Genomic DNA, 15,620 nt, shown 5'->3' with positions numbered 1-15,620 from the left:
ACACCAGCAGGATCTAGCAGAGCCGAGTTGGTCTTTGGCGCTGTTGCGCAGCAGACAGACCTAATAAGACAGAATACAGCAGTGCAGCATCCATTACAGTCCTGATCTTGGGGGGTATCTGCGCTTGGGGGGACATTTTCTCTATGGGAGTCTCCGGACAGCCCCCCGTCTTCTCCCCCGCGTGCCTCCCTGGCATTGCACAGACTTTCCCACACAAAACAAAGAGGTGGCACCATTATGAATGGACAGAAAGCATTTTGGCCGGGCACCAGGACCCTCCTCATCTTCTTATCCCCTGAGCCCCCCGTGGACACTTTCTGGTCTTGGCGGGGGATCATTGTGGTATTACCCCTCGGCCTCCTCTGAAGACGTCTCCTCGGGGCACATGGCTGCCTATTGACCCTCTCTGCTAGGACCATGAAATGGTTAACTTCGCTACTAAACTTTCCCATTTACATTGCATTTTATTAAGACCACCACTTGCTGTCGTTGAATGGAAGCATTCTTACATACACACAGAGGCTAAGCTTCTCACACAGCTGATGGCTTTGTGACAGTGTGTCAGTGAAGCTCTCTTCTCCCCATACAATCTATTGCTCCCTGTTATCAGCCAGTGACAGCTCCAGTCCTCCATGATCTCGCCTTTCCCTCCAGATACTGATGCAGGAGAGCTTTGTGAGAGGGGCACTCCAGGACTCCCTGAAAGGGGGGTACACAATATATGAAGTCTGCGCCATTTCTGCATCTTTTTCCTAGTGCGTCAGACGTACATGTCGGCCCCGGAGAAGCCCTTACGGGAATGTTGGGAAGTTCCAAAGTTTAATCCGTCCGATCCCGAAAGTTTAATCTCCCTGACTGCAGAATGTTAATTAAGAGTCCAGGAAGATTAAGTGCGGGAAGATAAAGAGGGGGACGGGGGGGCTGATGAGAATCACCGCAGCAACGCTGTATACTTATATATATATACCCACATCACTAGTAATGGCCGCTGCATCAGTAGCCACCCAGCTTTCCCAGGCTCAGATAAGGCTCTGCTATACACCATGAAACAAAACTACAGCCCTCCGGAGGCTTTCCCTTCCCCTTGCGCACCTGGACACTGCACACTAGGCGCCATTCCCGACCTTGCACCAATTTTAGGTACATATGTAGCAGATCTGGACTTGTCATTGAGCAGCACCAGGTTTACCTTTACTAAGATCCAGCACGTTACGCCTTGCAGTGCCATATAGCACCTCCTGACAAATCCAGCTCTGCTACATCCGCACTGCTCGGCCTATAATGCTTTTGAAGGAGAGAGCGTCTTTGAAGGGCAGACACCATATCACGTCGGCGCGCTCCGTACACACCTGCTACCGCTGACTGAGCCATCCTCAGGAGGAATATACAGCACGTCAGCATCCCGGACCTCCCGTAGGTGCTACCGGCAGACATGTCGGCTGCGGGGGCTCGTGCGCTGCTCCTCCGCTGCGGACGCTCTGACAATGCGCTGAGCTTTCTGGTCTGGCAATTCGGAAACTCCAACCTCATTGAAACTCACAGAGGCTTTTCTGCACCGCACGGCTCTTTATAAGGTGGTCCTGAATGGGCAGGGTCTGAGGGGCAGGGCTGGGGACCGTGTGTGTGCCACTGCCTGTGACATTGGAGGGCACCACTGGACACATGGCTTCATGTGTATGGAGGAAATAGGCAAGGGGGAGATCGCACCCAACTTTCCCAGCCTCCTGGATGGCACAGAATGCTTATGATATTAGTAATCATCCAGCTTTCCTGGGTCCCTGAATGGCATGACAGGCTAGTTATGTGGTGGGATGGATTCCCCTATAGTCACGCTGGGTGATAACGCCCGTGATAATGATAGCAATCAGAAAAGTTGTGGATTTTACATGAAATCCGTGGTGGAAATCCACAGCAGAAACTGACAGGTGTTTTGTATGATGCTACTGAGAGACTGTATTGGACCGGGTTGGACTGTGAGGCTGGTTGTAGTCCAAGACCCCAAATTACACCCCTATTGTACTGCAGCAGCAGAAAAGCGCAGCTGACGCAGCTTCCCACCCCAGAAATGTCACCTACCTGTGTCCCTCCATGCTGAGATCTCCGGGGTCTACTGGCAGAATGCTGAGGATCAGGATCAGAATGTAAGAGTGCACCCTCTGCTGGACATCACAGGTAACACAGGAACAGGAGCTGCAAGAAAAATGTCAATCTAGGACCGGGGCTATCATTGACATTCATATCTGTACATGCACAGAACATGCAAATGATTATTATCGCTCCATGGCATCTTGCATTTAAAAAAAATGAAGAAATTCTGCATGAAGTCTAAATTAAAAAATCGAATGTATAGAGCTCCTATACCTATACGTATCTATATTAACAGACTTCAAAGGCAACAAATATTCACGTGCTTAACATTCACGATAAGGCCTTTCCGATACCGCTTGCAGTCAATCTCCTTTAAAGGGTTTCTCACGTTAAGTGGCTGTGAATGCTGCTCGTACCATGTAATATAAACTCTGGCAAAACTTGGCTGCGGAGGACGCCGGGGCGGTGTATACTGTAAGAACAGTGCTGCTGACATTCATTTCTGTTATATATGGGCGTGTAAGCAATCATTGTATGCCTGCTCCGCCGCCATCAGGACAACTACCCTCAGCAGCCACTATTCTGTTGGTGCAGTCACTGTGTACATACATTACATTACTGATCCTGTACTTATCCTGAGTTACATCCTGTATTATACTCCAGAGCTGCACTCACTATTCTGCTGGTGCAGTCACTGTGTACATACATTACATTACTGATCCTGTACTTATCCTGAGTTACATCCTGTATTATACCCCAGAGCTGCACTCACTATTCTGCTGGTGCAGTCACTGTGTACATACATTACATTACTGATCCTGTACTTATCCTGAGTTACATCCTGTATTATACCCCAGAGCTGCACTCACTATTCTGCTGGTGCAGTCACTCTGTACATACATTACATAACTGATCCTGTACTGATCCTGTGTTACATCCTGTATTATACCCCAGAGCTGCACTCACTATTCTGCTGGTGCAGTCACTGTGTACATACATTACATAACTGATCCTGTACTGATCCTGAGTTACATCCTGTATTATACTCCAGAGCTGCACTCACTATTCTGCTGGTGCAGTCACTGTGTACATACATTACATTACTGATCCTGCACTGATCCTGAGTTACATCCTGTATTATACCCCAGAGCTGCACTCACTATTCTGCTGGTGCAGTCACTGTGTACATACATTACATTACTAATCCTGTACTGATCCTGAGTTACATCCTGTATTATACCCCAGAGCTGCACTCACTATTCTGCTGGTGCAGTCACTGTGTACATACATTACATTACTGATCCTGAGTTACATCCTGTATTATACTCCAGAGCTGCACTCACTATTCTGCTGGTGCAGTCACTGTGTATATACATTACATTACTGATCCTGTACTGATTCTGAGTTACATCCTGTATTATACCCCAAAGCTGCACTCACTATTCTGCTGGTGCAGTCACTGTGTACATACATTACATTACTAATCCTGTACTGATCCTGAGTTACATCCTGTATTATACTCCAGAGCTGCACTCACTATTCTGCTGGTGCAGTCACTGTGTACATACATTACATTACTGATCCTGTATTATACTTCATTTTAAATAAAATAACCACAAACTATACAAATATATACAATACTAAGCTCATCACCACCCCACACTCAAGCCCACCGTTCCCAATCCCCGCACTGATCTGAGAGCTGGTCCTGCGTCTCATGCCTCAGTCCATGTCCAACATCCATAAGCCAGAACAGGCAGTGCCAGTTTTTCCCCCAAACACCCCAATGTCCCATAGTCACACAAGATCAACCCACCTCCTTCCTTTTCCCACCACCCACCTAACACCTACACCCAAATCTATATCCCTATATACAATATATACAGCAGCACACACTACAATAACCACAAATCACAAAGCCCAAGTTCGGCGCCTGCAGCCCAACATCACTGTATAATGATCAAAAAAAACAAATATCTACAGTGTCAGCAGCAGCCCACCACCAGGAAAGGAGATGATCAGACTAGGGCACACTAAAAGAACACTAAGGCACTATACTAAAAGAAAAGCACCTCCAGAGGAGATTGGCCCTCCGTGTGCCAAGTCTCCCATACTCCGGAGAGCGCACCTTCACCAGGTCACAGAGTATGGTCCTAAACACATCGTCCACTGGGAGGATTTTCCATTGCGTCAATAGTAAGTACCATGCATTCCACGTGTGATACCTAACCACTGCACTAACTAGAAATTAGGTGTAGCGGTCCCGACCACCAAGGTCTCCGAATGCTCCATAGGCCCATTCCGCATAAGAGAGACTGGCCACCCGAGTTCAGGCAATGGAGTCGCTCACCCTGTTTTACACCTCTGTGTTGAAGGGACAATGAAGCAGGAAGTAGTCCATGCTTTCCAGCATGGTACCACAATGCTCCCGAGGACAGTTCCTGTCCTCAGAGCTCCTACTCTTCAGATTGTCCCTCACACACAGTTTCCCATGGAAGCAGCGTAAAGCCAAGTCCCAAAACTTCGAGGGGACCCTGAAAGAATTTAAAAGATACAAACCCACCCCAAGATCCCGACTTAAACAATCCCTCAACGCCAAAGACTTCTGGAAATGGGTCAACAGAACCCTATTGTCAAGGAGTTTCCTTGACAGAGTCAAGATCTCCCACATTCTCCAGACCCCACCGACGAATTACCTTCAGAACCAAGGTAGCGTAAGCCGAAAGATGTCCATGCAGTGTGCAAAGTTTCTTCCCATTCCTGGAAGAAAGGCTGAAAACAGCCCCTACAGGAGAATACCCATGGACTCGGGCAAGATGCACACACTGCCCAGATAAATCAGTAAAGGGATCAGGTAAGTTTTGATCAGTTTACCCTTTCCCTTAGGGTCAAAGACCAACCCTTCTGAGTGGTGATTTCTAGCCTGCTGTCAAAATTTTGTTTGCGGTAATCCCCCTGGCCAAATTCGATGCCAAGGACTTTTGCAGAGACTTTGGGTCCTGGAAGGGTGTCCGGGAGATCAAATCCAGGATCTCCTCCTCCCAGCCAGAGGCTCTCACACTTATCCCGATTGATCTTGAACCCGGATGCTTCCTAGTAGCGATCTACCTCTTACATCAGCCACCCTACCTCCTCGTGAGAGGAAACAAAAACAGTGACATCATCGGCATATGCCACCACCCTCAGAGTGGCTTCCGGTGCTGCCCGATCCATTTCCTTCCCGGCCAATGGTCCACGATCCCCCCTCCTAAGAAGTGGCTCAATCGAAAAACACGTACAGCAGCGGGCTCAAGGGACAACCCTGGCAAACACCAGACCCAACCTCAAAAGAGCTGCCAATCCAACCATTCACAAGCAGGAAACTCTCTGCCCCACTGTACAAGGTCTTAAGCCAATCAGCAAACCCCCCGGCAGGCCATATTTCAGAAGGACAAACCAGAGGTACTAGTGATTGACCCAATCAAAGGCTTTTGCCTGGTCCAGTGACAGCATGTGCCCCTTCCAGTGACCAGCCCTACCCTGCTCCACTGCCTCTCAGACACAGAGCACAGCACTAAATGTGCTACGGCCTGGAACAGAGCAATGCTGGGCTTCCGAAAGGAGTCGGGGTGCAAATTTCACCAGCCGATTAAACAGCACCTTTGCCAGAACCTTCCTGTCTGCATTGGGAAGCGCTATGGGATACCAGTTCTCAATGCAAGATGGGTCCTTACCCTTTGACAAAATGATTAGGGCAGACCTCCTCATTGACTTCGGCAGAGTGCCTGAGGAAAGACACTCATTGAACACCTCAGTCAAGAGGTGAACCAAAGCGTCCTTAAAGGTCTTATAGAATTCAGATGTTAAGCCATCTGGACCAGGCGATTTTTTTGGGGGGAGAGTCCTTGAATCGTCCACTTAACTTCCTCTTCCCTGACCATTTCTGTCAAAACGTCAAGAGAGGGGTCTACCCCTGGTTCGGGGATGGCTTCAGCCAAGAAAGCCGACATCTCATCCCAATCAAGATCCCTCTTCCCCATGAGGTGCGAGTAGAAGGATCTGACAACCTCCAGGATCACTGATCTGGATTACCTCAGAAACCCCGTAGTGTCGACCAGTCCTGTAAGTACCTTACTATTCATTGATATCTGGCAGTTTCTGTAAGGGTCGGGCGAACGGTACTTCCCATAATCCTTCTCAAAAACCAAAGATGCGTGTATATCGTACTGACACCTCATAAGCAAAGGACTGTCTTATCTCCGCTTCTTCCAAGAGAGACAAATTGAGCCTCCAAAAGCCTTTTCCTATCCGGAGGGTCTCTGTAACATACAGAGGAAACAAAATTAAACAGTGGTCGGAAAACTCCACCTCAACAACAGACACTGCTGAAGAGACAGCTTCCTCCTTTAAATAAAACCTATCTAATAATAATATAATAATAATTTTTATTTATATAGCGCCAACATATTCCACAACGCTTTACAAATTATAGAGGGGACTTGTACAGACAATAGACATTACAGCATAACAGAAATACAGTTCAAAACAGATACCAGGAGGAATGAGGGCCCTGCTCGCAAGCTTACAGACTATGAGGAAAAGGGGAAACACGAGAGGTGGATGGTAACAATTGCTTTCGTTGTTCGGACCGGCCATAGTGTAAGGCTCGGGTGTTCATGTAAAGCTGCATGAACCAGTTATCAGCCTAAGTATGTAGCAGTACAGACACAGAGGGCTATTAACTGCATAAAGTGAATGAGAACTACAGTTACCTCTATGATAGGTGAACCCCTCGTGGCCTGGTGTGTGCTGAATGAGGACATCCACCAGGCGAGCCTCACTAGCTATACTATTAAGGGCGACGCTATCATAAGTCAGCTTGTCTCTGGAACCTCCTCTATCTCGGGGCCTCGTGACAGTGTTGAAGTCCCCTCCAAAGACAACCTGCCGACTTGTAAAAAGGAAGGGCTTGATAATCATAAAGAGACACTTCCCGTCCCACTTAGATTGGGGACCATAGATGTTAATGAGCTGGAGCTCTTTTCCCTTCATGAGGACATCTAAGATCAGGCACCTCCCCATTTCTAACTCATTAACCTGTCAGCATTCCACCGCTGCGGTAAAAAGAACGGCCACTGTGCTATACGGCTCGGCCGCGAGAGACCACTAGGAGGGCCCGAGTCTCCACTCCCGCTTAGCTTTAAGCACATATGCCATGTTTGGCAGCCTGGACTCTTGGAAAAAGAAAATGTCATCTTCCTCCTGGCTGAGAAAATCAAAGGCCACAAATCTGGCTGTATTCGACTTTATACTGGCAACATTAATGGATGCCAGCGTCAATTGCGTAGGTACCGCCATCATTGGTTATTGAGTTAGATGGCTTTCCAGTTCACCACCTTACAGCACACTGGAGGACGTCCTTCTTATCCTTGATGGGACAGGAACACGAGAGGTTAAAAGGACCCTCCCCCTACCACCCTTCAGTGTTTTTCCTGTCCCATCAGGGATAGGAACGGAGGAGAGGATCTGCCATTCTGTGCGGGGGGGGGGGGGATGTGGATCGGGGGGGGGGGGGATGTGGATCGGGGGGGGCTCAGCCTCACCCTTCCCTCCATGAGACACCCGCTGGCTGACACCCACCCGAGGGTCCCTCAGCTTACCAGTGTAGCGCTGCTCCTGGGTTGGGGATTGCTTCTCCCTGGCGGGGGCTCTCGATCTCTCCGTCTGTCCCCTGGTGTGTGCGGCCCACCAGCGGCCTCTGCTGGCGTCGGCGTCTCCATGCGGCCGCTGGGGGAACCAGTTCATCGCCGCACCTTCCTCTCTTTCCGGCCGCACGTCACTTCCGGTTTGCGGCTGAGGGGGATGGACGGCGTCTCTGCTACAGGAAGTGCAGAGGAAAGAGCGGTGGAGAACGCTGGAGCGTCGTTTTGAAGTGAGGAACAGAATAAAAAGGTATGGTGCAGGGGCAGTAGCGATCTCTAGAGCATCATGGAGGATGCAGCTAGAGCAGAGGGGCAGGAATCAGCAGCGCTAGTAAGTAGAGTAGCCCTGGGTAAAAAAAAACAAAAAAAACGCTAGTGTTTGCTATATATATATATATATATTTCTTCATAGGCAGCCTCCCTATCTGAGAAATCGGCAAAGAAACCCAGTAGGAATAAGAAGTGTCCTATCTGTGCGGTTAAGCTAAAGGATTCCTGGCAGAAACCCCTATGTGAAGCATGCACCTGCAAAGTCATAGGAGAGGAACAGGCGTCTCTTATGTCTAATATGAGAGCCATGATAAGGGAGGAAGTGCAGGCTTCAGTCTCAAGTCTGGTACTCCCTCAAGTCTCACCTTCACCCTCGGAGAGGCCGAGGAAAAGACCGAGGGTCGAGTACTCTTCCATAGACTCATCATCCTGTGGGTCAGAGGTAGAAGAGGAAGATGAGAGTAGAGATCCCCCAGAGAAAGGGAGAAGATATTTATTCTCTGCCACAGACACAGGAGAACTGTTAGAGGCAGTGCGGCATACCATGCAGATTGAGGAGCCGCAGCCATCTTGCTCCATTCAAGATGAAATGTTTGGGGGCTTGCACTCACAGACATCTAAAGTCTTCCCTGTAAACTCCCATATCAGATCTATGATTCTGGAGGAATGGGAGGAAGCCGAAAAAAGACTGACTATCCCTAAGGACTTCAGACTTCGCTTACCGTTCAATCCAGAGGAAGTTAAGGTGTGGGTCGATGTACCAAAGATTGATATACCCTTGGCTAAGGTCTCCAAAAGGACGGCGATTCCGTTTGAAGACTCGTCCAATTTGAAAGAGCCCATGGACAGGAAGGCAGATGGCCTTCTAAAAAGGGCCTGGGAAAGTTCCTCGGCAATTATTGGAGCTAATATTGCAGCGACATCAGTAGCCCGCTCCATGGACCTTTGGCTAGATGATCTTAAAGATCAATTGATAGCCAAAACTCCCAGAGACACTATTCTAAAATCCCTACCTTTGCTAAAACTAGCAACTACCTTCTTGGCAGACGCATCTGCTGAATCAGTTAGATTCGCGGCGAGAGGGCAATCTCTTTCTAATGCAGCCCGTAGAGCTATTTGGCTTAAGAGCTGGTCGGGGGACATGCACTCTAAAAACAAGTTGTGTTCTATACCCTTTTCCAGGGGCAGGGTCTTCGGACCGGTCCTCGACGATATTCTGGAAAAAGCCGCAGATGTCAAGAAGGGTTTTCCGGAGGAAAAGCCTAAAAAATTCCAGCCCTTTCGGAGACCCCGCTATAATCAAAAACCCGATTATAGGGGTAAGGGAAAGCAGGGTAGGTGGAGCTACCAGAAAGGAGGGGATAACAGGTCTAAAAATAAAGAAGCAAGCTACTCGGGACCGGGGTCTAGCTACCGCAGGAAATGACGCCATCAGAGTAGGGGGCCGTCTGACAGGATTCCTGGGAGGATGGAGGGAGATCACAAAAAGTCCATGGGTTCTACAAATAGTATCCCAGGGGTACAAAATAGAGTTTACATCCCTTCCTCCCGAAAGATTCCTGGTACCCAGCTCTCATTTAAATCTGTCATCCCCCATGTGGTCAGACATTCAAGACCTGTTAAAAATGGCGGCTATCGTTCCGGTACCCCTTCAGGAAGAGTGAAGGGGTCACTACTCCAATCTCTTCTCGATAACAAAACCATCAGGAGAATCGAGAACGATTATAAATTTGAAACATCTGAACAATTGGGTCCTTAACAAAAGGTTCAAGATGGAGTCGATTCGGTCTACCATCCCTCTATTGGGGAAAGACATGGTGATGTGCACACTGGACTTAAAGAGTGCATATTACCATGTACCCATTTATCAAAATCATCAGAGGTTCCTGCGGTTCGTGGTAAACTTGGAAGGAAAGATCTTCCATTTCCAATTCCGCTGTCTCCCCTTCGGCCTGGCTTCCGCTCCCAGGGTTTTTACAAAACTTATGGTGGAAGTGATCGCTTTCCTGAGGAATCAGGATATAATGGTGGTTGCCTACTTAGACGACTTCTTAATAGCAGCAGACTCAGAAGTCCAGCTCAGGGTCAATTGTCAGTCTCTCATCTCAACATTGCAGAATCTGGGATGGATTATAAATTGGGAGAAGTCAGATCTAATCCCAAAACCCAGAATAAAATTCTTGGGAGTCATGCTCGATTCACAAGCAAGAATGTAATTTCTTCCAGAAGACAGGCTAAAGGGCATAATACAGAAGATCCGTCACTTTTCTCGGGGTCGACATACGATCAGAGACGGGATGAAAATACTAGGTCTGATGACGGCCTGTATTCCCTGCGTGAGATGGAGCCAGTTTCATTCTCGACAGCTTCAGAGGGGAGTTCTGAGGAGCTGGAACAGAAGGCAGAACTCACTGAACCGGACCCTGAGCCTTACTCCGCAAGTCAAAAGATCTCTGGTGTGGTGGACTCTTTCCAGAAACCTCCGACTGGGGGTGCCATGGCTTCAGACACCAAGCATATCAGTTACAACAGATGCCAGTCAGCTCGGTTGGGGAGGTCATGTACTGGGAAGATATTTTCAAGGTCGCTGGGGAAAGGAAGACAGCAACCAGTCATCAAACCACAGAGAGCTACAGGCGGTTTGGGAGGTCTTGACGGCAGCGCAGCATCTGCTGCAGAACAAACACGTGAAGGTCTTCTCAGACAACACGACAACGGTAGCCTTCCTGCGGCATCAAGGCGGTCCAAGACATCTGGCGTTACAAAACCTGGCGGAACGCATATTCCAGTGGGCAGAAAGGTCGGTTCTGTCCATCTCGGCGATCCACCTGGAGGGCTCCAAGAACCAGTTGGCAGATTTCCTCAGCAGAAAAAACGTATCCCCCACGGAGTGGGAACTGAACAACGAGGTGTTCAAGGATCTGTGTCAACGTTGGGGGAGACCGACGGTGGACCTATTTGCTACAAGAGGAAACGCGAAGCTCAAGATCTTCTATTCCCTAAACCCTTGGGAGAGTCCAGCCGCGATCGATGCCTTCTCACAACCCTGGAACCACGGGTTTCTGTATGCATTCCCTCCTCTAGCAATGATCCCGAGGGCACTCAGAAAGATCTGCGAGGACGGGGCCAAAGTCATACTCATAGCTCCTCACTGGCCGAAACGGAGTTGGTTTCCATTGCTAAGGAAACTGTCAGTGGAAGAACCCCTCCTGTTACCAGAAAGAGAGGATCTTCTTCTGCAAGGTCCAGTTCTACACCAGAATCCGGGAGCACTTCAGCTGGCGGCCTGGATCCTGAACGGAAGGTCTTAAGAGCAAAAGGGCTCTCAGAGGATGTCATTTCTACCCTTCAAGCCAGCCGGAAGCCGGTGACATCGGCTATCTATACCAAAATATGGAAGCGATTCTGTGGGTTTTGCGGAGAGACGACAGTTGACACTGACCATCCAAACATCCCCAAAATTCTTGACTTTCTGCAGTCAGGGTTTCAAAAAGATCTTAGACCAAGTACATTAAGGGTCCAGATAGCGGCCCTGAGTGTATTCTTTGATTCTTCCCTGTCTGCCCATCCCTGGATTAGTAGATTCTCTAGAGCAGTCCAGAGATTAAAACCATTGATTAGAAAGTCAGTCCCGCCGTGGGATCTGAATTTGGTTCTAAATTTCCTATGTGAACAGGCGTGGGATGTAACAGGTGATATAGGAATTGATAAACTCTCCCTTAAAACTGCATTTTTAGTTACGATCACGTTGGCAAAAAGATTGGGGGAACTACAGGCTCTGTCGGTGCAGAATCCATATTTGCAGATATTCGAGGACAAATTAGTACTCAGACTCGATCCGGCGTTTCTCCCTAAAGTTGTGTCAGATTCCAATATGAATCAAGAGATTGTTTTACCATCATTTTGCCAGTTCCCTAAAAATCAGGAGAGTTTTTACCACAACTTAGACGCAAGAGACTCGGTGCTCAGGTACCTCGATTTATCCAGACCCTGGAGACGGGACAACAATTTGTTCGTCCAGTTCAGGGGTCCAAATAAAGGTAGAAAAGCGTCTAAAGCGACTATCGCACGGTGGATAAAATCCACAATCAGTTTAGCTTATAAAGCTAGAGGACAAGATTCCCCGGTTAACATTAAAGCCCATTCATCTAGGGCCATGGCCACATCATGGGCGGAGAAAGGGGGGGCGACGGCAGATCAGATCTGCAGAGCTGCGTCATGGTCTAGCCTTAGTACCTTCTCTAAACACTAAGTTAGATGTAGTGTCACCACAGTTGGCTTTCGGTAGAAAGGTACTACAAGCGGTGGTCCCTCCCTAAATACCATTCTCCTTTGGTATTCCTCCAGTGTGCTGTCAGGTGGTGAACTGGAAAACAGTAATTAGACCTACTGGTAATTGTATTTCCAGGAATCACTGACAGCACTATTAGTTCCCTCCCTAATGTATGATCTTTATACTCATGTGATGTAACATTTGTATGATTGATTATTTTGTTGGAATAAACCTGTGTTTTTGCATCCATCCAGATGTGTTACTTTGGAAAAGCACTGAAGGGTGGTAGGGGGAGGGTCCTTTTAACCTCTCGTGTTCCTGTCCCATCAAGGATAAGAAGGACGTCCTCCAGTGTGCTGTCAGGATGGATTCCTGGAAATACAATTACCAGTAGGTCTAATTACTGTTTTCTTCTTCCCACTCCCCTTATCCTCTGCCTCAGAGGAGGAATCCTTCCCCACATGTTTTTTATTGTTATCGTCCTCGTCTCCGGACTCTGGGCCAGTCCCTCCCCCCAAGGACCTTACATTCCCAGAAGAAGGAGATTCGGCACCCCTTATAAGCCCCGCTGAAGCCGGAACCTCACTCTCAGCTTCCTCCTGAGAGGAAGAGATGTTCTCAAGGGCTTGGAACCAGTTAGAAAGACCAACCAGAGGGGAGTCAGTTTTTCCTTCCTTAGGTATCTTGGTCAAAGTGGGAGAAGATGTTTTATCTTCCTTCTTTCTTTTTGGTGCCGAGCTTATGCTTGTCCTGTAGCCACTGCTGATTTTCCTCATCCATACTTTCATAATGGGAGGATTTGGAGGCAGAGGCACTTTCCTCCCTATGGATCCTCCTGACCTCCTCATCCAACTCATCCTCCCTCGGGGCCTCAGCAGCAAGACTGGCGTTTAGGACAGGGGCCGTACCAGTAGCCCAGGGCTCGTCCAGCTCTCTCTCGTCTGCGCTTGTCTAGATGCCTCAGCTGGGCAAGCATCTTTTTATTGCTTTTCCTCCTTGGCCCCTCAGCTCCCACACCCCTGCTATTCCCTTCCCCAGCAGAATCAGCCTCACGGCTGTCTCTCACTGGGGTCATGACTGCTATAGCGAAGGAGCGAAGACAATGGCTGAATGTGTGACCTAACTCACCACACAGGTGACACCTAATCTCCACATAAGAAGCAGCAAGATGGCCGACATCCCCACACAATGCACATTTATGCACAGTGCAGTTTGCACTGAGATGTGTGGGGTCACCGCACCTGTGACAGAGCTTCGTTTGTCCCTGGTAGAATACCAGGATGCAATCCCTACCTAGGAAATGGTAAAGAGAGGGGCGCAATAGCGCAGTTACCAAATTAACAACAGTTAATTTGCTGTAAGGTAAGATTCTCACGTTTACAAGTTGTGAGTATGCACAACACATGAGTATAGGAGGGCTGCAGATGGCACCGAACCTGCGAAGGATCTTCAAGAAATTTTAGATAGGATATTCAAGATGCCGACAATTCTGTGCTCCTCCAAAATCAGGCAAGGGAACCACAGCATTCAGAAGAATTGCATACTTTATTCAGGGCTATAAAACTACGCGTTTCGTCCTGTCCACTTCCTCAGGTGCATAGCCAATACTAACCACATGGTATTACTCACATATATAGGTTGGGCTGGACAAAATGGGTTTCAAACACACCTGGCGCCCTGAATGTGGCAGTTATATACAATCAAATTTGTTGCATATCTATACAACAGTAATTAAAAATATAATTTATTGGCCTAAAAATTATGAAATTAAAATGTAAGATTTTTCTGCAAATAAAATTAAAAGGAAGGGAAATAAAAAGTCTGCTAGGATTGAAAAACCCTTTTTCGTAGTATTCTCTTGTCTTTGTTGCAGACCGGGATTAGAACCTACCATCCTTGGATACATCGTGGAAGTGAAGGGACCTAGGGGCACAGACCTCTGAGCTATTCTGTTTATTGACCCTTGAGATTTAAAAGAATACCTAAAAAAAAAATCGATATTAGCTTAAAAATCAATTGAAATGTATATTTGAATAAAGTTCATTTATAAAAAATGTATACAAAAAATGAAAATTGTGAGAAGACCTTATTTATATAAAAAAAATGTCAAACTCTTTCTGTGTGTTTTGCTCTATTTATTATAAAAACATTACAAACCAGAAATACTTATGATATTTCATTTAGGCCTGGTGGTTTTAGGGTGCTGAGTTTATATATCAAGAAAACCTCCTTTCTGTTGAGACATTGGATTCTATTGGAGCTCTCAGATGGAATATGTTCGATGGGTGAGATTTTTATATACCCAAAATCTTGCTTATAGTGCATGCAAATATGACGTGACAAACCATGTTTTAGAAACCCAGTAACCGGATTGTGTCTCTTGTGGAGCTGCTGGGTAGTTCTACCCACATATTGTTCGGGACAGGGGCACTCTCTAACATATGTGACATATTCAGTGTCACAAGACATTAGAGTGGCTATTTTACATTTTTCACCTGTAACCACAGAGCTGAAGTTATAGCCGTGTGCCTAATGGATTTATAGCACAAACAACCCCTTTTACCACATTTGGTAATACTATTTTTAGGGTTGCTCATAAGGCTGCCCCCGGATTTACCAGGGTCCTGTAATCTGCTGGGTGCTAGTATGTTCTTTAGTGATGGAGCTTTTCTAAACACAAGGGAAGGGTATTTAGGTAGAGATTTTTTAATATAGGGTCATTTACCAAAATATGCCAAATTTTTCTTAGTATCTCCCGAATTTCTTTGTGTTGATGATTAAAAGTTGTAATAAAATTAAGGCTATGTTCAAGGGTATTGTCACTGCCTTTCTTATTGGAACCAGATAAGAGGGAAATCTGGTCAATGTTCTCTTTTACATTTTTAAAGGAACTAGTTGACCCGTGCAAAATTTTCGCACATTGGTTGTCGGGGTCGCAGACAACTTTAGGAAAATCAAGCTGGTCAAATGTAAATGTATTTAATGAGATGATGAACACAGAGAGGTATGTGTCTCATTGACATATACCGTATATACTCGAGTATAAGCCGAGATTTTCAGTCCATTTTTTCCCTTCCCCATGACAGCACCATTACGTGAGAGATGGCTCCCGCCCCCAAGAACAGGAAACCTGCAGAGGAGATAAAAGATGGGGGCGGCACCTCTCTCCTCAGTTTGGTTTCCTGTTCTGGCGGGGAGCCTGCGGTGCTACATACGGAGGGATCTCCCTCTGGCAGATTCTGGTCCGGAGACCAAGGCCCGCGGCGGGGGTCAGCGCGCGCGCCACTTTTGGGCCCCGGAGCTGCGGA

The 15,620-nt window shown here is 47.5% G+C and overlaps 2 protein-coding genes across 2 annotated transcripts in view; one reads left to right on the top strand and one right to left on the bottom strand.

Moving 5' to 3' along the window:
* The window catches only part of CA14 (carbonic anhydrase 14), a 42,227-nt gene extending 40,706 nt beyond the window's left edge, over window positions 1–1,521 (bottom strand). The window contains exon 1 of the mRNA XM_069727998.1: window positions 1,350–1,521. Within this exon, the coding sequence (XP_069584099.1) occupies window positions 1,350–1,434 (85 nt within the window). The 5' untranslated portion in view covers window positions 1,435–1,521. The remainder of the gene's footprint in view (window positions 1–1,349) is intronic.
* The window catches only part of APH1A (aph-1 homolog A, gamma-secretase subunit), a 73,532-nt gene extending 59,196 nt beyond the window's left edge, over window positions 1–14,336 (top strand). The window contains exon 8 of the mRNA XM_069728024.1: window positions 14,186–14,336. The gene's annotated coding sequence lies outside the window, so the exon portion shown is untranslated. The remainder of the gene's footprint in view (window positions 1–14,185) is intronic.
* The last annotated feature ends 1,284 nt before the right edge of the window (window positions 14,337–15,620 follow it).

The sequence above is a fragment of the Ranitomeya imitator genome, chromosome 1 (assembly GCF_032444005.1).
Source record: "Ranitomeya imitator isolate aRanImi1 chromosome 1, aRanImi1.pri, whole genome shotgun sequence".
NCBI lineage: Eukaryota > Metazoa > Chordata > Amphibia > Anura > Dendrobatidae > Ranitomeya > Ranitomeya imitator.
The sequence above is the reverse complement of the archived record's forward strand: the minus strand, read 5'-3'. Positions and strand labels throughout refer to the sequence as shown.